Below are 24,728 nucleotides of genomic sequence, written 5' to 3'. Positions count from 1 at the left end.
CTCACAGTAGATCATGGCGGGCCACAGACTGCCTTGCTCAAAACGTGTTGCTCTAGACTCTCCTCGTTAGGTTACCTGGGGTGTCCTCAGAGGGTGGATCAGCTCATTTCTGGTGCCATGTCATCCATAGGCAGGAATTGCAAGGTTGTCTGAGTTAGTAAGTCAGTCTGGGTCTTGGAGTCAGTCCAAATGGCCTCCCACAGTGCACTGAGCCCTGGAAAAAGGTCTTGCAGGCACGAGGATGATGACTGGAGAAGCTCCATGGTGGGAAGAAACAGTGATGAGGCCTGGGCTTCCTCTCTGCTATCTCACTAGAGTGAGTTCTTGGCAGTCGGATCTCTCATTCTCTCTCTCCTGCTCTCTCCCTCTCCCGCTTGAGACATTTCACTTTATAGAAGCTGGATGGTGATTTTGGTTGTAGCATAGAGGATGCTGTTTAATGATATTTCTGCTGATGGCAGATGATTGAATGAGTTTGAGGGGACTGGCCATTCCTACAGGCAGGACTAACTCTAATGACAGAAAATCATCTCTAGCTCTGATGTCGAATCAATTCCAAGGCCAGTGTACAGACGACTTCAGTATTTAAATCACCCATGAGGACTTCTGCACTTGGCAGTTTACTCTTGCACTGTTTCCTGGGCATTTTCAGACCATTCAAGTATCATTTGGTGAATTACTCCTTCAGGGCACTAACTGAGAGACTTTGATCTCTCTTTTTTAATCTGCAATTTTTGTATGTAAATTTCAAACCTTAAAAGACAGTTTCCCAGGATGGCATCCAAGAGATCTTATAGCCTGAGGATACTAAAACTATTTCTTGGGAGAAGGATGCAACTAGAGATAAATCTCCAAGTGTCTTTCTCGGTTATTCTCTGGCTACAGGTTTTATGATCAACCCAGGCTGTTGTGAAGAGACCTAAAAATCAATGCCTCTCATTTCTAATGAGATCCTTAATGCCCAACATGATGACAGCCAGTGTGAAATGGAATACTGACAACTCTACCCAGCACAAATATTTTTGCTATGCATTTCAATTTAAACATGTGTCAAGCCAATTACATAGTTATAGGGTTTAAAGACTATTCCACTCAAGCCTGGGAGAGTACACACTCTTCAAATCTCTGTTTAGTGTAAGAGGACTCGGGCACAATAGTCAAACCTCTCGCAGGTCTGTAATAAATCATCTTTGCAACCATAAGCATGTACAGTTGACTGCTTACCACTGTTCCGCAGACCCACCCCCACCTGGAAGAATTTTAATTCCCTCAGTAAAATTGATTCCACCAGTTCTGCACATTATTCTCCCTGTCTTCCATTTAGCCCGTTAGTTTGCTGACAGTAGAGTACACAGCACTTAGCAGCTGGTTTGTGGAGCCATCAGTCAGGAAATTGTATGATAAATAGGAGGTAGCCAGGTTTCGTGGCACTTCCTTCTGCTTCAGCAGTTTTCGCCTGACTTTGGAGAAGTCATCATGTGGTGTTTTGTCAAGGGGCAGGGCAGGAGATGGCTGCGGCCCGGTAACTTATTACACATACGCTTGAGTTATGATGCGTCACAGCTGCGCTGCTCATGTGTAAATAATAAACCGCGAGCCGGGTAATTATGGCGGCTCTGGCGACAGGGGCCTGTTCTTGTCATGTGGGTTTTCTTGGACAGCTTTTTGGGCCAGTGATGGAATATGCCGCTGAGCCACATAGAAACGACAAACCTAGACGCCAGCGAGGCAAGTAGTCAACGTTTGAGGATTCAGGAGCATTTTTCGAGAAACGTGTTAGGATTAATATCATGGGATGCCACGTATGTTACAGGACATGCCCATACTGCTTTTCATTCTTCATTTATCCTGTTAAGCTATAGTCGAGCACGTCTTGAATTGGAAGAGGGGTGTTCCATTGCATTTTCCCAGAAAGTGGCTTAAGAGGTGTGATTTCTACTAATAACCAACACAAGGTATAATTGTCCACACAGACTTCTGCAATCCAGGAGAAGTTATTTTAAATTTAATCAAGAAGGGAAACGTAGAAACAGTGAGACACTTAAACCGAAACCAGATGTCTTTGGTCAAATCAGATCATATCCATTAATTTTCTGTTCTTTATTTAAACATAATTCTTCAATGCAGAATTCATAAATTTTCTTGGGACATAAATAAACATTTGGTGAAAACAGTGTTATAAGACGCATCACCTACTTTCAGTCAGAATTAACTTTTAAATTCACAGAACACTGTGGACTCAACAGTGAGAAATGAGTACTTAGTACCCCAGTAATTGTGTTTTATGTTTTCCTCTCAAATTTATTGTTGCAGTGCTAGGTCATTTTCTCCTTTATTCTGAAAGCGGGAGAGAGGGTGAGAGAGAGAAAATTTAAATCCTGAAAGAATAATTTCTTGAAAATGAGAAGATGGCAGTGTCTTTTAAATGTGCGTGATAGCATTGTAGGTTTTCCTTGAGGAAGAGAATTTTATACTTGTTGGGTACACGCTTTTGATTTTATAGGATTAACTGGTTGGTCTTCCCTCCATACACATAATCGCTGCAACTTCATTATAAACACTCATATAAAAGATCGTGACTGTTACTTCGGGGGTATATGAGGCATACATTAAATGTGGAATAAATTCACACATTTTGAGCAAAAAATGTGGTTTTGTACGTTGTCATAATTCGTAGTTGCACCCACATAGAGAAAACCAGATACGGTTGACACCCACTTATCTGGTGGAGAGAATTTCATCATGCAGAACACAGCCAAGAGCCATGAAATAAAGAAGTGAGAATACCTTCCAACTCTGACATAGTTGTCAGTGTCCCTCAAAACAACCGCATAAACTGGTGCATGTGCGATGCCCTGAGGAGGTGGGTAAGACTTTATGAATGCTGAATTCACACCCCATTCTAGTAAGTTTATTTCTCTGATTGCCAAGAGCAGATGATGTGTGTTAAGTAAGAAGTCTGCAGGGGGCGTGCATGTTTGCATCGGCAGCAATAGCTGAAAGGTGTGGAAGAGAAAGAAGAGCCACCCCCATATTTCATGGCCATCCACCCTCAGGTAGATTTGAATCTGATTGATTTGGGTTTATTTAAAAGTTTAAAATCAGTAAAGATTCACTAGTATATGTCAGGCTTTCAAACGAGTGCAAAAGATGACCCCACTTGATTTTATGTTGTTTTAAGAAGGATGCACAATTTCCTTTGAAAATGGTTAAATGAGATATAGAATGTTGGGCTCTACAGAGGGTGACTTTTTATTGTCAAGATGGCTGAGCTATGTGCAGCAATGAAGCTGCCAACATTGCTGAATAAACATTCAACTTAAACTTTCAAACTTAGCAAATCAACGGTCACAGAAATGACGGTGACAAAGTACAGTGAGTCACTGACATTTTCAGTAAAACAGTCCTCTGGGAAGTTTTCTAGATTCTAGATCTGGTGGTAAACTATAGAATTACAGCTTCAGGTCCTTCCCTGGTAGACCACAGAGCTTCTATGAATGCTATGCTCATCGTTTTTTACTCTTACTGGATTTTTTTCTTCGTAAACAGAGTCTTAGATTCTTGAAGGCAGCAGGGACAAAATCGAAACAAGGGAAGTAATGTACTATAACTTTAAAAACAGGTTTGTTGTGCTTATATTCTAGTAGTTGCTTGTTGAAGAAAATTTGGAAAATAGAGAAATGGATAGGGAAGAGAATCAAAACCACCTGAATTCAACGTTACACACATCTAATAATCATCCACTTCTACCCAGTTGGGACGGTGGTGTTGCCGACCTCAGGGGATGCAGCCGACTTCAGGGGGTGCAGCCACCTCTTAATCTGTGTGTTTGGCATGGCCTCGCAGCCTCCCGCACCCCGTGGGGGATGCTCTGTGCATTCTTAGGTGGTCAATCAAAACCTGTCCGCGGAGAGAGGGCCCCCTTTGGAATTGCCTTTAGAGACTGCTACCCTCAGCACCAGGGCGAAATAACTGGAAGCCGTTCTGGGGCTTGTTGGTGTGCACATCAGTCCTCAGCAGCGTTGGCTCTGGGCAGGCTCCCAGCATGACCAGTGTGGACCTGTCACATTTGAAGAATTTGCTGTCGTGTTTAGTCTCATAGCCATGGATGGAGTCAAACCTCCGGGTTTTGGACCCCTTCATTTTGCTTCTTGAAACTTGGGAAAACTTTGACTCATCAGTCATGCTTCTAATTATAAAATCTGTTAAAACTCTCTTCAGTTTTTACAGTGAATCACTATTTTTTTTTTTAAATAAAAGTTTATTTTCAGAGACAATGGGTGTAAGTTACTAGGAATAAGTGGGGTGGGAGAGCTATTTTTAAGGAAGGGCACACACCCAGCAGCTCAGGAACCCAGAGCGTTGGACTGGGGAAAGGCGGAAGCAGGAGGGGACCTGGGTCCAAGATGAATGTTAACACTACCTTGGGAGGAATTCCCTGAGTTTGGCTCTAGATCTCTCGCTGTTGAGTGTGAGTGGGTCAGCTTTATCTCTTCCAGGCAGGCTGCACAGTATTTCTCTGGACAGGGCATAGATTTGCTGCCTTTGTGTGGGGACTATGGAGGCCTAGCCCAGGCCAAGAAGGAGGGGAATATGTACTTAATTTTAAAAAAAGAAACATATGCATGTGTGTATATATCAGCCACAGATTCTAGCGAGCCTTTCCACTCTTAAAAGTATGGTGAACGTGGGAAAAATGAAACTAGTATTTGTATCACAGTGTCTTTGTTTAAAACTTAACTTGACAATGTAGTTTTATTTTCAAATAAGTGTGTTCTAATCTGTTCCCCTTGGCTTAGTGGCTCCCTTCAGCCCTTCTCCTCTGGTCAGCCTATCTTTCAAGATAGGGAGCCTGTGTTGTTCCTCTCTTTCTTGCTTTCCTGTCTGGGTTTGAGCTGCAGTCAATCCCAGGCTCTACCTTCTCAGGTAGGTGCAGGCACTACTTACTCAGTCATACTGCTGCAGTACCTCACAGAACCTCTTAACTAACCTTAAAGAGTTCTTCTACAAATTCTTAGATTAAGTGTAAGTAGTGGGCCGGGCGCGGTGGCTCAAGCCTGTAATCCCAGCACTTTGGGAGGCCGAGACGGGCGGATGACGAGGTCAGGAGATCGAGACCATCCTGGTTAATATGGTGAAACCCCGTCTCTACTAAAAAGTACAAAAAAAAAACTAGCCGGGCAAGGTGGCGGGCGCCTGTAGTCCCAGCTACTTGGGAGGCTGAGGCAGGAGAATGGCGTGAACCCGGGAGGCAGAGCTTGTAGTGAGCTGAGATCTGGCCACTGCACTCCAGCCTGGGCGATAGAGCGAAACTCCGTAAAAAAAAAAAAAAAAAAGTGTAAGTAGTGAAGATACAATAGTATAGCAGTGTTGCTTTGTGAATCGGAATGCTATTTGAAAGTGTTCATTTGATATAGATTGGGCTCCCTCTTTTTTTCAGACCCTCCTCATCTTTTCCCTGCCTTCCATCCTCCTGTACCAATTGATGCCAGACATCATGAAGGCCGTTACCATTACGATCCGTCTCCGATTCCTCCATTGCATATGTAAGTATTAACACTTTCCTTGTTAATGAAATGGAATGAGATACTGGCTTTTACCATCTCAGGACTTTTTGTTAATGGCACGACCACTGGGCTTTGAAGATGTGATAGAAGTGTAAGATTTACTTTGAAATATAGCAAGCCTATGTGTTCGTGGATTCACTGAAGCAAATCCCTGCTGTTTCCTGAGGAATGCCTGTCACAGTAGGTAGTCGACAAGTATTTCCTATATATTTTGCTGACATGTGTTCTGTGGGCTGTAAATACTAAATTAAAAAGTAAAAGCCTAATGGAAAGTTACCACTCAGAATATGTATTTGGTCGACATTAGGTTTGAAGTTTTTTATGTTCAAATTTCTGTAACACGAAAGTCCTGTTCTGGGGATCACAAGGAATTGTGATGAAATTTTTATGGTAAATTTTCATAGCCCCTATGTAAGTACACCAAAAGTCACTTGATTGATGGGAATGTCACCCAAACAAAATGGCAAATGTGACTGAGCACATGGTTTACAGAAAGATAAAAGGAAAGAATGCTAGTGATAACATACATTAGAAAAGGAAAAAGGAAATCTCTTGGAAATAAATACCATCTAACTTGGTTTGGAGGAAATAAAGGATGGTGGAGTTGCAAAGTAAAACAGTATTCTTTTGTAGTACTGTCCAGGAAACTGTCATGTACTATAATAATGGGAGCCACTCTCTGGGATGGGCTGTCCCTTGCAAACGGGCTTGATATATACATTTAGTCATATCTAATAATCACCCTTTATTTGGAGACAGTAAAGTTAGAAAAGCACAAATAATACTTTGAAGAATAATGCTGGTTATTCAGATGGTAGATTGCATCTCCATGGCTATTAGTTACAGCTGTGTAATTACATATTATGCCAAAGAAAAATGAAGTTGTTTTAAAACAAGTCCTCCTCTGTGAACAGAATTAATTGATATTAACAATCCTAACTACATGCCCAAGTACACATATAATATTTTACCAACAGTTTTTTGGATCCATCTCCCATTACTGAATTGTAATTTCAGAGCAGATTTGCCTGGAGGTAAGTAATAAATCTGTGTTGCAGACTTCTATAAGCATTAAAGGAGAAGTGGGTATTTATAGAGAGAGAATGCAGAAACTTGTGACTTATTCTTTGACTTTTCACTGGAACACAAGTAAGTATTTACAGGGTTCTGAAGCCTGCTAAAAATACCCTCTAATGAAACCAGGAGGCCAATTTAAAATTCCCTATACAAAGGGAAGGAAATTCCTAGTTCAGCCTGAAACATGACATGTAATTCACCCCGTTATACAGAGGTTTTATGGTACAGATGTGACCACATGGATCTCAGATGCGGATCTGCCCCATGGTTCAGCGCATGCAAGGACCAGATAGGCCTTGGAGACATGGATCGCTAATTCCTCCCAGACTGGAGCCTTTGTGATGTAGTTAATTTAGGTCAGATTTTCTATGGAATTTTGGAGTTCTTCATTCTTTCAGAAATGATGTTTTAGAGCAATTTTTAAAAACGAGTTTATATTACTCCTCTGCATTCATTATAGTTTGCCTTGTAAATAAATGCAAATATCAGTAAAAATCCCAAGTCTCTGTTCTATGGCAGAATATAACAGTAAGCCCTCCTCTAGCCCCCACTGTGTGTTCTAGGCCCTGCTTACTGACCTGCATTGGCCCATGGTGATAACATCACAAGACAAGATGGGTCACTTCTGGACCATCCTCATAGGCAGATTTGGGGGAGTCACATTTCAGGTGTACTGTTGAGCTGGGTTTTCTTTGGATTTTAGTTCTTCCTGCTTTTTATAGCCAAGCTTTGGATACTTTAGTAGCATCTGACTAAATCGTTCTCTAGCAGCCTAAATGTATAATTATCAAAAAGATTGATAATATAAAGCCGACAGATAATCCTGAGCCTCAAAAGAGAAGTCCTGGAAGATTCCAAGAGGGAATATCATTGCTGCGGGCACAGAGAATGGTGAGCTTATGGGTTTGTGGCCTCCTGGGACTGCCTGGTTTTGGTGCGTCCTGGCAGGGCCCTGGGTGGATACTGTGCTTATGAAGTGGGCCCCAGAAAGCTGGAGCATGTCACGCACCTGTGTATTTGTGACCGACATTCTCTCTGCATTGGTCTCATTGGCCTTCCCTCTCTGCATGGTGAACTCCTGCTTATACTCATCCTCAAGGCCCCTAATTTAAGGGCCGTCCCAGAGACTGTTTTTGTAGCACCTTGTGTGTAGCTTTATTGTGATGCTTTTCCTCTTACTTGGTGATTTACTGTTAACAGTCACTGCTCCCTGCTAGTTTCGTAGGCAGTGCCCAGCACTTGGTCAGGCACTTTGTAAAAGATGCTCAGTGGACACTCACATTGGCCCAGTCTGAGAGACGGTGGAGGAGCAGTCAGAGAGCTCGAATTCCTGTTCTTGTGTTGCCACTCACTTGTGCTGTGGACTCTGGCCACTGACCTTTGCATGTGTTGGTTTCATTACATGGAGATGAAGCTGTCTGCTGTACCCAGCTCTTCAGATCACAGGGAGAGTTCAATGAAATAATGTTCATGTAAGCACTCTGAAAAGCACAGAGCTCTAAACAAATGCTGAAAGTGGGCATTCCAGGCAGTGGGGGGGCATGAAAAATACTGGGAGTTTCTATTCTGCCCTTGCTCAGTTGTGAGTCCCTGGGTTGCTCTTGCACCTTCTGAGGTATGATAAGTAGACTCCTGTGATCACCTTGAAAGTGGAGGCTAATCGAGGCAAATGTGGCTTGGTTATAGAAATCTTAAAAGCATGTATTTGCTGAGGGGTGAATCAGTTACCTAGGAAAGTAAAATCATTTCATCCAAAACTTGAATTCCAAACTGTTTGCTATATAATTGTCTTGTGGAAAATGAGATCAAGTGAAGAGTACTAAGCTTTTGCAATAAATATTTTTAATTATAAGAAGACAAAATTTGGAGATATTCTCATTTTGTACACCCAATTGTTCTTCTGGTGCCAGCTTTAAGAACTAAATTACGAGTCTCCTAAAAACAAGTATTTCTGTTGATGGAAATGCCGACAGATCTCTGTTTAGAAGAAGAGCAGGCGCTTCTGTAATTATGCTATCATATCCTATCATTAAAGATTCTATTGAAAGAGGTTTATAAATTTCTCCTCTTTTTAGATAAACCACCCTATATTAAGGCATCAACAATATGGTGCAGAATTAAATTAAAATCTCATAAAATGAAATATGTTTCGTATTAGCTGTTTGACACTTAATTTGCCTCTGAATGAGTAGAGGAAATCACAAATTAACCTGCCTTTGTTTTCCCAACCATGGCTTATTAGGTGTTAGAACAACTGCAATTACAGACTAATAATAACCACTAAGCCTTATAAATATGTACGGAAATACGTCAGTCTGTGTTAAAGAACCCAGTTTGTTAAATGGAATGCCTTCAGCTTGCCCTGCTTATTCTTACAGTGTTACCCACAGTTTATGGTTAGGCAGTGTAGAAGGAGTACAGAAACTTGAATGAATTCAAATACAGCACTAGAAATAATTTATACTTTATTGGCATTTTGTTTCTTAACTTAAAATTATGAATTTAGACTCAGAACTTCTAAGTAGGACCTGAAATATAAGTAGTAGTATTCTCTGAGTTGTCACGTAAAGGTTGTTATAAAATGTACAATTCCTGCATTGCATTTGTTTAATTCAAGTAATTTGAAAATTAAGAAACACTGGATATGAGGAATCTTCCCGTTTCGGAAGCAAAGTTATTCTCCACTGAATTCACCAGGTCTTAGGCCCCATAAACAACTGGAATGTTGCTCTCTCTCTCCCTCTCTCTGAAATCCTTTGAGAGACTTATTAAGCTAGATTGCAAGAAGTATAATGTTTTAGAAAAAACATCAGAGTGAGTCTACTTTATTACTGAGATTATTTTGTGCACTAATGAAAAAACCTGAATCTCTACACACATAGTCGTATTTTATGTATATATTTTTACTTCTTGGTCTCCTCTGTATTTCCTGCCTTGCATTGTTGACCTCAGGGCTTTTCCTTCCCTAACTGAGGAGACACTATTCTATTTTATGGGAACAAATGATGCCTGCTAGGCTAAAAATAAGTACTAATTTTTAAAATTTCACTTGGGAATGTAGGCAATTGGTATATTACAGCCTCCTACCCCAGAATACAATTGCATTGTCCAGTGACTACTTTCCGCAGTAATAATTAAAGTACTTTCTCTCTTGCATTTTGAGGGTGTGTTTTTTGTTTTTTAGTGTTAGAACTCAAGTAAGCATGCTTCCTTTTTAAAAGTAGGCACGGTGTATTTTTAGAAATCCAAATTATAAAGTAGCTTTAAATTCCAATTTGATTTCATTCATTTTGGATTTTTCTTGGGAAAAAGCAATTTAGCCCTTACGTACAACCTTTCTGAGCCAAGGTTTTCTAATTTATGGACCAGTATGAATTGAATTTCGAACTGTCTTTATGTTTCATACTGAGATCTGCAATTCATTTTCCAAAGCTGGATCCTTGGTTACTAATCCATTGCAATAATTAAGCCCCACCGATCTTCTTGCCAGTCGAGCTGTGAGCTGCTCTTGCTTTGTGCCGTGGAGTACTGCACCCCAAGCCAGCTCACATAGAGGCTGTTGCATTTCACCATCCACTTTACTAATCCACTTTCGAAAACCAGCTTTTCTGTCTTAGGGAAAATGAGCACTCACGTTCTGTTCCGTACGTCAGCCTTTTTTTTTTTTTTCTTTGTTGAGTCAATGTGGCTCTTTCCAAGGCTGCCTGACACTCTCTGGAATCGTTCCACCTAAGAAAGGAGAGCTGTTCTTCCCACTAAAAGTGGCCCACCTCCCTTCACCTTGGGGAAAGGACTCTGTACATGAAGATCATTAATATCAGCTGTGAAATAGAGTGCACTTGAAATAGGTAAGGCCTCGCCCCCTTAATTATGGCTGCCTGTTAGGGATGAGAGCAGGGAGATGAGAGCAAGTTTGGCATATGAATAAATACATTTCTTTCCAGAGAGAAAAAGCTCTAAGAAAAGATATCATTATGGTAAAAGCTTAGAGAAGGAAATAGTAAGTAGATGACCAGGGCTACTACTGAGTTCCCCTCCCCCAAATTTAGCACATTGCTTGTCCTGGTATTATCTTTACTGAGAGCTCACATACTTATCCCAAAGGAGCCTCTTCAGTCTAGCTACTTACTTAAAACACGATATTGGGCCTGTGCAGGTAATAGTGATTTCATTCGTTGCATTCTCAGGGAAGTTTCCAGTAAAATATGGAGATTTAGCAAAATCTTATAATTATATTTGGGAGCATAACTAGTTTGGAATATTTTAATAGTGTAACTTAAAATTAACAAAGGAAAGTTCTTTTTCCCCCCAGTGTTTGTGCTTTACCATAACCATTATTCAGACTGGTAAAGTGTAATGACATATCAAATTGCAAACTCTAGCAAATCCTGTAGCAAACCCTAACACACTTCCCACCCTCCCCCCAAAAAGAAAAAGAGAATGTGAACTAAATTATAATTACATCTCTCAGGGTGAAGACTATCTGTGTGTTTCTTTGCGTTTGCTAGGCTGAGCCCATGCTCTACATATGGTAGCTCCTAAATAAATATTAGTTTTAATGATGATAAAAATAATAGGTCACTGCTATTACCATTATTTTTCTTTTGTTTTTGTTTGAGTGTGTCACCTCATGCCAATAAGCTAGGATTCAAAAAACGAAAGCTTAGTGACTACTTTTAATAGAAGAGATTCTATTAATAGTAGCTATTGCCACGTCAGATGCTCTCCACTGTCAAACGAATTTCCTGATATTAAAGCAGTTACTAGTCCCCTTATATGACTGAGTACTATTTAATGTGTTGATGCTTTCCTGACCCTACACATGGAAATAAAATGAATGAAATTAGCCATCTTAAATTAACAATTTAAGAAGACCATAGCAATATCAAAGATAAGGGCAAAAAAGAGATGAATAGACAATTCAGTTGAAAAAATATATAATCATGACCATAGCTGACATTTTTGAGTACTTACTATAGGCTAAGCACAATATTAAAGACTTTATGTAGTCATCTCCTATAATATTTATAACGACTCTGTGCTGGAGTTATTAGTCTCATTTTAAAGATATGGACACCTTGACACAGAGAAGTTACCCAGCTTACAAGTAGGTAGTGCCATTGTGTTAACCCATTCGTCAGACTCCACACCCCTTGCTCCGGACTTCCATGCCTTGCCAGAGAAAGTGAAGACCACAGACTTGGCTGCTGTAGTTCTACTTCCTGGATGAGCACAACTATTTCTAACAGCACCTAATAGGAAGTTTTCAGTGTTACTGGCTGTCATTGTCTTCTGCAGATTCCGAAGGTAGAAATACAGCAGTGTGGGAAGAGCCATAAAAAGCCACGGTCAGGCCCTTTGACCTAATATGCCTGTCAAGTAACCCAAAAATGAGATGCTTATCAGTCTTTGGTACTGTAGAATGTATGACACTAAACAACAGAACGGTTTACATATTCAGCCACAGGAGTGGTTTGGTAAATTGTGATTCATCAGCTGGGTGGAGTATTGACCAATACTTAATCACCTTGGAGAAGACTCTTTTAGAACATGGGTAGATAATAATTAGTGATTATAGTGGTAAACCCAATAGAAGGGAAGCCATGTTAGATCACAATGTGTATCTGCCTGGAGCCTTCTTCCTTCAGATACCTATGACTTGCCTACTCCCTTCATACATTTCCCTGCTCAGTTTCTGCTTCTCAGAGAGGTCTTCTAGAAACAACCATTTAAAAGAGGGATTGGCAAACTATGGCCTCTGAGCCAAATACAGTTCATGGCCTGTTTTTGTCAATAAAGTTTTATTGGAACACAGTGACATTCCTTATTTAGTATCATCTGTGGCAGCTTTAGCAATACAAGGGCAGAGTTGAATAACTGTGACAGAGAATATGACCTGGAATGCCTGAAAGATAGTTTGCCAACCCTTGGTCTAAAATAATACCCCCCTCCATCCTCACTCTGTACTTCTTTCTCTTATTTATTTTTCTCTTTATTATGAGCAATGTCATGTGTCATGTTTTCTACTTTTATGCTTTTCTACTGCTGTTCTTCACATTTTTCACTGCATATCATGTCAAATAAAAAAATAAATGTCTTATTGTTTGGTTATCATTTCTCGTGATTAACTGAAAAAGTTTAAGGCCTGCCTAATTTTCAAGAACTGTCTTAGGCCGCCTACATACATAGTTTCCTCATAGTTAGGAAAAGATGGTTGGGTTTCAATTCCTAAACTTTTAAAATTCTGATGAGCGGGCACATAAATCCAGATCCACCGATACACACTTTTACTTTGTGTTAAGAAACAACCACAAAACAGATAAATTGTACTCAAAGGGCATATACTCCTTTCTGTTTTGCAGTATTTCTAATGACTGAAATATTGAATTCAGTCCTCAGTTGCAGAGAAAGCAGGCCCTAATTATAGTGTATATTCAGAGAGTCTGAGCCTCAGCTTCTTGGATAAAATTCCTGTGTTCTTTGTGCTGCGCTCAGCAGCACGGTCCAGGAGCAGATATTGACTGAGGCATTCACGTTCACTGAACCGGAAGCCGCCGACTCTATAGAGGCTGCTGTCAGACCTGTTGCGGGGGCCTGGGAGGTACTGAGCTGTAACAGACTTTTTTCTTTGAGTACAATGCTTCCACTCATGTTAAGCCTGGCTTCAAAGAAAACAGAAATTTACTGTCGTCATTTTATTTATTTTTTTAAATATGTGTTTGAGAAAATTGAACTTTAACAGAATTTGTCCCGATGGAAAGACACTTTGAGGTTAGTTTTATATGATGAATACTGCCCAAACTGAAGCTGCCTGCAGCCTTTCCTATGTGGCCGTCTCTCCTTCACTTAGGTAACAGAGCCCCACTTTTTTCACCTAAACAAAGACATGCCATTTCCTATAGCCACACTGCAAGCTGAGTTCATTTCAGACCTTTCCTCAGGGGAACAAAGGCCAGTGACACAGGGCTGCCTGTCACTCATTGTTATTGTGGCATCCCCATCCCTGCCCCAGGGAAAATCATACATCAGAAAATAAATGTTAGCAGATATGTTTCCAGGAACCTGCTTGCTAACTTTCTGAATATGAAGTAACAGATTAGCGAGATTTTTGCATCTTCAGTGATCCAAGCAAACTAAGCACACTAAAAGGAAATAGGAGGAGAGAGGTGGATTTTGAAACTCATCCTCAGAGTTCTGAGAAAAAGTAGGGATGTTTTTGCAGATAGCTATACTGAAATAAATTTGAAAAATACAATCTTGACCACTTTTAGTTTTGATGCAGACTTTGTAAAAGCAGACCAGAGCAGAAATGGGTATGATTTTGTTTCAGTTCAGTAAAAATTAACAAGTTACATGACTTACTGGCCTGTGTTTACCTCCAGTGCTGACCTAGCTAATTTGGTGACAATGCCTCAATTTTTACAACTCTGTATTGAAAAACATCAAGTGCGATGCTAGAAATATACTCTGCCTCTTTTATGTGTGTCTACGCGCGTGTGCAGGAAGAAAATAATGCAGGGAGAATAGTCAGAGTGGCAGGAACTGCCTTAGAGCATGTGAGTGCATTTCCAATAAAGATCAAAGTGAGAGTCTGTGACCCAAAGCTATAGGTTTTCTAAAATCCCATCACCTAGTATTTTGGCATATGCAGCATCTCACATGTTTATAAGTGACAGATATTTAAAACTTTCTTACACAATACAGGGAGGTGACAGATTCACTCTAAGCAAGTTCTCAGTTGGGACTCTTACAGGGAATAGAAGCCCAGCCCCAGACTGAAAATCTGAACTAATATCAAAATGAATTGTGTGAATTGTGTGTACAGTTGCCCTTGAAGGCATTCTCTTTTTTTAAGGCTTTTTTTTTTTTCTTTAAGGTTCTCCCATACAGGGTCCCTCATTGCCTGGAAGCACCTGTAAATTGTTCCTAAGGAGCTCTGTACATACCATGGCCAAGTCTAGTATGGCCTAGGTAGCCAGCGCCCAGCCTAAGGGACTTAGGTTAACTGGGCACAGTAAATTATTCCCTCAGGCCTGACAAGGTTAATATGTCTTTCATAACCTGGGAACAAGTTACATGTGAAACAGGAAAACCGCCAATATTCTTCTAAATACATTCAAATAGTATCCAAATACTGCCAAGTTCACCATAAGTGAATAGTATCTCCATCATCTGATGGGGTGGAAGGAGAGGGAAGCTCTAGGAGTTAAATGAATTGCCTCATTTACAAAACAAATCACCAAACCATGTTGCTAGAATATGCTTTACATTTTTAAGATAGCATGGAAATAAACATTCCCAGTTTACTAAAATGCTTCTTGCCTCTGTTCAAAGTAATCCCTGGTTCCCCCACAGAGTAAAATCTCCGTATTCCTAGCACCCATTGTCATCAACATACACTGCACACACCAGGGGAAGTTTTCGGGAGCAAAGTTAGAATTCTGAGTCAGTAACATGAGCAATCAGACCCCTAAAGGCGACTCTGATTTTTCATATGCTATTTGCCGGGGATATAACAGATAAATAGTAGAATTACGTTGGATTATGTTAATACTTTTATTACCTGCCATGTTGTACTGATTTATTTAAAGTAAGTATGTTATGTTTTTTTAATTTATCTTCACTATGTTACTATATATGCGTATGTGCCCATACAGTGCTCACTTCTGTCTGTGTTCCTTGTAGTACTCTAAGCCTGTCCTTGGGATTAGTCAGCCAAAGACGGCATGGTCTTCCATCTTAAAGGAAGTAGTCAAGAGGGGGAAAAGAAGGTCAGCCTCAAGTATTTTAATCTTGTTTTAATGATCAAAGTCATTTCAGAGCTGCAGTGATACATGTAGTCATTGGATTGAGGGAAGAATAGTCCAAGTCAAAAGTCCACTGGAAACAGAAGAGTGAGGCTGGAGCTGTGAGCAGAGGTGCAGCCTTCTTCAGAAAGCCATGCTAGACTCCATTCTCGCAATTGAATAGCTGCACAGTTGTGGATGTTGTATACTATATGTGAGAGAGAATTTTCCAAGTTTAAATCCTTGAGCACTTCTGGAGTCTCTCTTCATCCTCTGGAATGTGGGGAGCAGGCTGTGGGGATCTGACCCAGGAGGTGGGTACACTTCCAAAGGCCTTTTCGTGATCTGAAGTGCGATCCAGAGATGCACTGCACCATATTTAATTTGTGTTAACCTCTCCACCTTTCCCCATCTTTTAACTGAGACAAACAGGACTTTTTAGTTACTTAGGTTATTATTGGTGGTGGTTTCTGTGTTTGTTGGAGGAGGGAGTTGAGTTGGAAGTTGGGAGTTGTGGAAGTTGAATTGGAAGGAGTGAAAATTAGAGTCCACCCCCTTCCCCCGAGTGTATTGGAGAGAAACATCCTTCCTTGGTCTGTTTACTTTGCAAGGGTGTCCTTTGATGAGGTCTTTGTCCTAGGCACCCACTGAAGTCTCAGTGTACTCAAGCTTTAGAAAAGCCTATTGGCCCTTCTTTGTTTTCTTTGTTGAACTGTTTATTTTGCTTTCTTCCCATGAGGTTCCCTGGCCTTGCTCTGACAACGCTTTTCTGCATGAATTACATTCCTTCGAGCCACAAGTCTCCTAATTCTTCCAGTCCATTTGATTCCGGCCTGTATGATTAGTCCATGGCTTCGATCCTCTGTGGGTCTCTGCCAAACAGAGTGCTTGCTAAGTGCCCCTAACGTGGAGACCTAAAGACATTTTTTAACCTCATTAGTGAGGAGAGTAGTGCTTCATTCTAGTTTAATAACATGGCTACTCTTGAATCATTACTAGCCTTAAAATCGGTGAAGGAGGCTACTAAGTCATTTGGTTTTCTTTCAGTGTGAATAAGGCTATTGAAGGAGGGTAGTTCAGGTGTTACACTCAAGCCCAAGTTAGTAACATAAATTATCCCGTGTAGGGTGAGAGGGGAGCCCACCAGCTCCATTTGAGTTAAATTTACATATCTAAAAAATTTCATCATAATTTGCATAAAATGGATTGCCACATGTATAGAAATAATGAATAACAAAAACAAAATTATTCGAGTATCTTATTATAACCATTACATTTTCTTATACATGTGTTATTTTTTGAAGCATGGTTTATGACTGGGACAGAAATGAACAGCTGGTAAACTTATGAACTATGTTTTCTAACTCTGTTAACAAAGAGTAAATATTTTATTCTTTAGTGCATTATGCCCTCAATGTAGATATTGGTAAAACATTGTGATATAGCTTGACAAAATTCAGCTGTCTTAAAAGCAAAATTCTTATAAAGGGTACGTTCAGTTTTTACTTGCTTTTTTGTACATGAGAATTTCTACTCTTAACAAGCAGGTGGGGTGCACTGTAGCTAACCAGGGGTCTGCATTTATTGATAGTGTACCTGGGAGTAGTTTTAATAATGATTTTAAAATATTAAATAATAATATTTAATTAATACTAAAATAATAATTTCAATAATAAATTATAAATATAAGTTTTATAAAATAAAAATAATAAAAAAGAGGACAAAAAAGTTTGTCAGGAATGATTGAACACACAGTGATGAAGATGATACAGTATAAATACTTATTTTTAACACAGACACTCTTCCTTAAAGAACTGGGGAAGTACCAAGCAATGTGGCCAGGGCCTGGTTTCATTGGTATTCTCTTCTTTTCTTGCTGGGCCTGGCTTGAATGAGGCTCTTGGCGTCTGACCTCTGTGAGCCCCCAATATGGCTATGCATCACTGGGGCACAGACTTTGTTGTGAGGTTCTCTGCCAGTGTTCCATTTAGTAAATAAACACTTCAGTGTGCAGGATCAAGATGCTTCTTCATAGAGGGAGGATTTATCAGGAAGTTGGGAGTTAAACCTCTTTTGGCCAGAAGAGGCACTTCCTGCTTGGAGTGGGCTCTGCAAACAGAACCCCCAGTGAGATGAAATGCAGCTTCCATAATACTTCCTGTGTGACACAACTAAACATCCCTCATGAGTATGACTGGATTATGGCTTTGTTGAATAGTTCCTTTGAGCACATCCCTTCCCCACCCAATAATATGTTGGTTACATTCACCCATGACAATGCTATTTGGTTGGGTTTCAAAGTGTAATTCCAGAGAACTCAAACATAGTGCTGTTGGCACATGGCTTCTGATGGTCCTCTTCCTAAAACTAGTTAATCATCTGTTTTAATAATAAATGTGGGCCTCAGTGAGGTTCCATTCTCAACTCTACCACACCTTAACCAGATCCTCGAGCACTTTACCTCACCTCTGCAGACCTTGTTTTCATGTACAAAATAAAGTAGTTGGATTAAATAATTTTTAAGATCCTTTCTAGTTCTTAACATCTCACGATTATGGAAAAATTTAAATTTGTTCGTTGTTTTTTCCTAGTACGTGGACACTTACAAGGGGAGTCCATGAAAATATTGTGGCCCTAACACATGCATGCCCACACGCCATTTTTCCCCCCTAAACCATAAAGTTTCTTGCCTGCTCTTTCCTTATGTGAAGCTCTGCTGAAAAAGTCTTGCCTGAATGCTGGTCATACCTCCCTCATTACTCTTTATACTCTCCAAGTGACACTTTGTATATACTGCAGCCACCAGTGTGACCTGTCATGGCACTACGATTTGAACGTCAATTTAAATAGATTCCCTTTGGAAGTTAAGGTAGCTAGATAAACATACCATCCTTTTCTATTAAAAGCCTCAATAATGTTAAAAATATAAGTGTATTTAAGCAACATGCACATGTGTATCTGGTTTGGAGTAGTTTTTTTGTGTGTTTAAAAACATAGACTTTGAAGCATAGACTGGGTTTGAATTCAGCTCAGATGTTTACTGTCAGATTACTGAATCTGTCCAAGCCCGTTTCATCATTCAATGCCATTTTATATCAAGGATTCAGCAAAGGAGCATATATATATAGCACTTAACACGGTGTCTGTCACAGCATAGGTATTTGACAAATGGCAGGATTGCCTACTACATATCTATCACCATATTTAAATCATCTATTCTGAGTAATGCATCCCTTTTTCCATTTTTTAACATCTCTGAAGTTGGGATGTAGTTTACAATCTATAGTGTTTTACGAGTGCTTATTGGTGAAGTGGCAGTCATGAGGAAGTTCCAGGTATCTTTTAATAAAGTGATTTTGCTTGTATTTCCCTTTTTTTGTACATGTACTGGAATGATATATGTTTAAAAAATCTATGTCCAAATAATTCTAAAAGAGCTCTTTTAATAAGTAAAGTAAAAACCAAAAGTGATAGGGAACCATTATCTTTTTTTAGTGGTATCTAAAACAATTTTGCAACTTTATATAGGTAATGTCTTAGAGTTGAGGATATATACTATGTCATATGTATTATGTGTGTGTGTGCGTATGTATTCGGTCAAAAAATTGATCCATTGTCAAGACTTTTTACGCTGAGAGCCCAGCCCCATTTTCCTGAATGTTACAATAATGGACCTAGTTGCAAGAATGCAAAGTTAAAAATGTGAAGAGAATGTTTTCAAAATGCTATTGCTGCCTAAACCTTGCAAAATGAAAAACGAGCACTTCTTCAGCTTGGAACAGTTTATAAAGGGGGAAAGCATGTGTTGTGTGATGGTTATGCTGGTGTATTTGTGCAGATGCATAGCACAGGCTCTGAGAGGGTAAGACTTCATGATTAATGGTGTTTATTCTTGACAGAAGCCTCCTTTATTTATCTGCAATACAGTTTAGTGATTTTATCAGGCACCTGAATGAAAAATATTCAGTCATACCAATATTGCAGTGTAAATTGAGTAGAGTCACTTTTTATTATATCTTTCTGCCTTATCATCTGCACAGTAATTTTCTAGCAGAGGTTTGATATGGAAAGGCTGGATTTAGCTGTACTTGACACAAAGCCTCTTCAATTTCCCCTAAAAGTTCAGGCTGCTCTTAGAAATGTGTGTATGTGTGTGTGTGTGTGTGTGTTTATATAATATATAAACCTTCTCTCTTATCCAAGCAATTTCAGGATTTGAAAGAATAAAGATAAAATGCACAAACCTGGATGGGAGAAATGTTGTTAATATAAAAACATCTAATAGCTGTGAACTAACTGGTAAAACCTCCTTTAGTGTTGAAGCTTGTGGCTCAGTACTGAACCTTTTGCATGACTACATGGTCCCACTTTCTTCTAATCAATCACCATCCAAATCCAATTAGCATAAAACCAGGCCCTGTCGTTTCTCCTGGGAGTAGTATCAAAGTTGAAGACCACAATGGCCCAGAGAGGACATCAGTTGCTGCAATGATTGTGATGCTATTCTCGAGAAAGGAAAAAGAAAAGAGTTCTCATTTGTAGGATGCTCAAGTGATGGGTCACTAAATTTTAAGCAAAAGTGTATTCGAGCAACAGACTTTATAATATGGTCGAAGCTAAGCAATGGCAGACAGGGAAAAATGGTTTGAATCACAGAAATCATTGGATTTAAGGAACAAAGGGGACTTTAAACCTTGTGAGTAGAATGGAGATCATCTACTCCAAAGCTTCTCATTTGACAGATGAAAACAGTGAGGCTCAAAAAGCTGTTTTTGATAAGGCCTTGGTCTTGTACACAGGTTTTCCAAGGGTAATATGAACAAGTAATTCTCGTACATCATTTAGACATTTCCAATCAGATGAATTTCTCCTCCTTTATGATACTGGAAGACTTGCTTTCTCTCTGAAGAAGAAACTGCAGGAGGAGACTTTGTAGCTCCTTATTAAGTGGCCAGACTCATTTTCAGTCCTCCATGATGCTGTTCTCTATGTCTTGGGTAAGGTTCCCGAAGGCCGTGATAACAAGACCCCTATCCACTTATGTAGAAGTTGATGCTGGTTTTCTGTTGAATAATATAGACAGATTGTTCCCCATCACTACATATATTTTATAGTACACTACATATACTCCTTCTCCATATGTAAATTTTTTTGAAAAGTCAACACTCTCCAAGGGGATAAATTTCTGAAGTATTGAGAAGTGTGCTTAGGACATAAACTCTTAGTCACATGTAGTAGTCCTACAAGCTCTACTTCCAGTTACATCTAAAGAGCCTGCCACTTCAAAAGGGCTCACTTTTTTCACCTTTGTGTGACCAATGGCCCTAGCAAACCTTGAAGATTTTACTTTGGAGAAGAGTTATTGAATCATTAATGATAGTTCCTTGTTGGACATCTCTATATAATTTAAAATAAGGATGACTAAAAGAACGAGGTGAAGTAGGAGTGAGATGTCAAGGTTCAAGGGATAACTCAAAAAGCAGTCTAGTTAGTAGTTAACAGTAATAATAATTATGATGAGGATGATCATGATACTAAAATAGAAAAACTCCTTATACTAGCTAGAAGATGAGACTGCTGTCGATAAAAGATTTATTCTGATTCTTGAGGTAGCCTTGCTCTCTTCTTGGCTCAGAATTCTAGGTGCTTCCCATCTTTGGTATAAATGTCCTCTGTAACACCTGCCACCAGACCCAAGATTAAGCAAGGATTAAATAGTTGGAACCCAACTTCATGTTTTCAATTAATTATATCCAGCTAGTACCTGAAGTCCGCTGAGGGGAAAGTTCTTGCTTGAATAACAGATTCTGCCTTAGTACTGCCCAGACTTTTAAAGTAGCTCTTTACCTTGAATTGTTGAAATTTCCATGTAAATGATGCAAGCATGAGCTGGTTTGTTTATAAACAAACAGATCGAATTGAGTCTCTTGTATGTATGTTAGGGTCATTTTTCCTTACACTTGATGTGTATTATGGCTCAGACTCGAAAGTTTCTGCTGAAGGAAATCATGATGGATAAGTTTCTGCATTGTTAGAAAATGTAACACCTATACAAACAAATGTCACTTATCCCAGGAGTTTTCCAGGCACAGTTAGTTCATCACAGAGAGACTCAGTTGTTTGAGGAGCCATTCTTTCTACACTATTGTGTGTCAATATTTTTCTATTTTGCCTTGTATCTTCTTTTGGAAAGGATATTATTTTGCCTTTTTGAGTACTGTTTTTGAGATGGAATTGGTAATTCATCAAATTGCAGAAAATAGGATCAGTAGAATTAGTGGAAAATAGAGAGGAAAGTTACACAAATCAAACTTAAAAATTTTTGTTTTCTCTATCTCTAAAGACAAAAGTTTTTGGTTTGTTTGTTTTGTTTTTGTTTTTTTTTTTTTCATGGCAGTGAAGTTGCTGAACTAAAACTACCGATTTATTATGGTCTTAAATTTACTTTGGAGAAAAAAAATCCCATCATCTTAACTAAGGTCAAATCAGATCGCTTAATCTATTTGTTGGGAGAAAAGATGAGATGGGTGTGCGTAAGTAATGCTGAAGTGACGTCATAGCTGAACTCACCTGGCCATAAACAACGCACTCCCTATCAGGTCCTTGAGGGAAATCAGTACTCAAGAAGGCAGGGGAAACCAGGTGACTTTGGCCTTAACCAACCCAGAGCTCTAGGAATGGCAGCAGCAGCAGGAATGAAGGTGTTGGTTGTAGGGGCCAACATTTACCTAGAATTTACTATGTGACAGTCACCAGTCTACATGCTTTCTGTATACTTTCCTGTTAAAAAGGAAATGATATAGTGCTGCTGCTTCTTTGTCTGGACTTAAGTAGCTGGAGAGCAAAGTAGGCTTTTAAAGATCTAGTTCACCCAACAGTCAAACCTAAGCCCGAGACCTTGCAACTGGTGTATGGAACGGCTGACTGAATGCACACTTCCAGGTACAGGGAGCAGGAGAGTGAGATGGAAAGAGAGACTCCTTTGATTCTCTGGGCCTGGCTGGATTGGCCTCTGCCATGGCCTGCTGCACTGGAGGAAAAAGGACTACCCAAGGGAAAAAAGGTGGCTGCTCAGAGGTAACCACTTGTTATCTCAGGGGAAGAGGAAAGGAAAGGGCAGCATCTGTGTGCTTTCTTAATGCAGACCACTTAGGAAACTGTCTAGAAAACAGAGCCCCAACAGATGTCACAGAATCCAACCAATGAGAGCAGCTCTCCATCCCCCGTTCAACATGGCACCTAGAGGACAGGAAAAGAATTGCAACTGGACATCTTCTGACAGCGACAGCTGTTTCCTCATCAAGGTGGTATTTCTGTGGACATTGTAAAGATGAACATAGCATATTCGTTATTCTAATAATGATTTATGTTTATTTTTATTATATTAATTAATTTGTAATTTGTAATTAATTATAAATAGAATATTATATTCATTTATATTTATTACATTTTATATTTATATAATACATACATTATATATTAAAACATTTTATATAATAGTTACTGGTTTTATCCTTCTTACCAACTCTAGTAATCAGGAGAAGATAAGAAAATTTCTTTCTCATTTATTAGACATTGCAGAAACAAGGATACCTTTGTGTAAACTATTTGGACTCCATTTGGAGGACAAAAAAATTCCGCTAAAATAATAATTTAATATATAATGCGTATTCATGGAATTAAAATATTTAAAACATATGTTATTTAAAAACAAGTTGTCATCTGCCATTTGGTTCAGGTACACTCTTTTCTCTATTTTTTTCTCTTCTGTTCTTAATTCTAAAATGTGAGACATATACATTGAGCTCTCTTTAAACAAAGGTTAGTGGGATAGAACACAGTCACATGCTGTGAGATGTGGTCATATAGCTCTCAGGTACTTATTTGAACCAGCAGTATGTTCATTAAGATCTCTTTTTAATAACAGTGCATTGCACATTATAGTGGCTGGAATGGACTTTCTTTTTAATTATTTGACCTTGAAATTTTTATTTATTAATGTAGAGTTATATTTACAGTACAGAGGAGAGACAAGTTTGGCACATTGTTCTTTGCAGTCTTTCCTGGAAGGAATGGAATCAATTTTAGCTATAAACAATTGCATTGCTCTTGTACAGTGAAACTTGTATAACATTGTTTTGGTTGTTGGAAGGACACGACTAACATGTATTTGTTTGGCCTCTCTCTTCACAAGAAGCTCCTTTGATTGGCTTAGCAGTAGCCCCTGCCCTCTCCAAAGTTAATACACAGATGTTCACTTTCCATAGCTTACCTTGAATTTAGACTAATGTGTCAACTAGATTATTTTTGTTTTATAGCAGTAAATATGTTATTACTTATGATACCTTTTAAAGCATCAATATTTGATAAGTTTTGAAAAATAAAAATGTATATGAATTTGATTTTCTGAATTTAATTGAAATGGTTGAAAACCGTGGGAAATCTTGATATATTTGGCATGTATCCTTTTAAAAAATAATTGATGAATAATACAGAGAAAGGTACACAAAATGTACACATGTAGCTCAGTAAATGATGGTGTATGATCATGGAGTGAAAACTGCTAACTTAACAGGTCTAGAAATAGAACATCCCCAACCTCAGAAGCCCCTCTTCCATACTCTCCACCCACCTGAAGGTCAACATTATCCTGACTCTCCTAACACTGAAGTTGACTTTTACCTGTTAGAGAACTTTGTATAAATGGGATCGTACATTGTATTCTTTTGTGCCAGGTTTCTTCTTTTTTTAGTTAATTTTTATTTTTTTCTGATGAACTTCCCATTTCATTTATTACATATTTTTTATTTCAATAGCTTTTATTTTTAAAGCTTTTTTGTTGCATATTTTTTATTTCAATAGCTTTTGGGGTACAAGTAGTTTTTGGTTACATGGATGAATTGTATAGTGGTGAAGTCTAAGATTTTAGTGCGCTTGTGACACGAGCAGTGTACATTGTACCCAATATGTAGTTTTTTAAAATCCTTTATTCCCCACCTGCTGCTCCCCACACCCTGCTGCCTTTGAGTCTCTAAAGTTCATTATACCATTCTGTATGCCTTTGCATACCCATAGCTCAGCTCCCAGTTTTAAGTGAGAATATATGGTATTTGGTTTTCCATTCCTGAGTTACTTCACCTAGAATAATGGCCTTTAGCGCCATCCAAGTTATTTCAAAAGAAATTATATCATTCTTTCTTATGAGTGCCGGGCTTCTTCTATCCATCATTATGTTTGTGAGATTTTTTATGTTGTAGTTTGTTCATTTTCATAGCCATTTACTATTACATTGTATGAA

General features: G+C 39.1%; 1 protein-coding gene across 4 annotated transcripts in view; it reads left to right on the top strand.

The window, feature by feature from the left end:
- The window catches only part of GLI3 (GLI family zinc finger 3), a 278,558-nt gene that overhangs the window by 156,824 nt on the left and 97,006 nt on the right, over positions 1 to 24,728 (top strand). For all 4 annotated transcript variants that reach the window (XR_002520954.2, XM_021935856.2, XM_009203061.4 and 1 more), the window contains one exon: positions 5,441 to 5,546. Coding sequence is in view for 3 of the 4 variants with exons in the window: in XM_021935856.2 (XP_021791548.2) it covers positions 5,441 to 5,546 (106 nt within the window). In the remaining variant the exon portion in view is untranslated. The remainder of the gene's footprint in view (positions 1 to 5,440; positions 5,547 to 24,728) is intronic.

The sequence above is a fragment of the Papio anubis genome, chromosome 4 (genome assembly GCF_008728515.1).
Source record: "Papio anubis isolate 15944 chromosome 4, Panubis1.0, whole genome shotgun sequence".
Classification (NCBI taxonomy): Eukaryota; Metazoa; Chordata; class Mammalia; order Primates; family Cercopithecidae; genus Papio; species Papio anubis.
The sequence above is the reverse complement of the archived record's forward strand: the minus strand, read 5'-3'. Positions and strand labels throughout refer to the sequence as shown.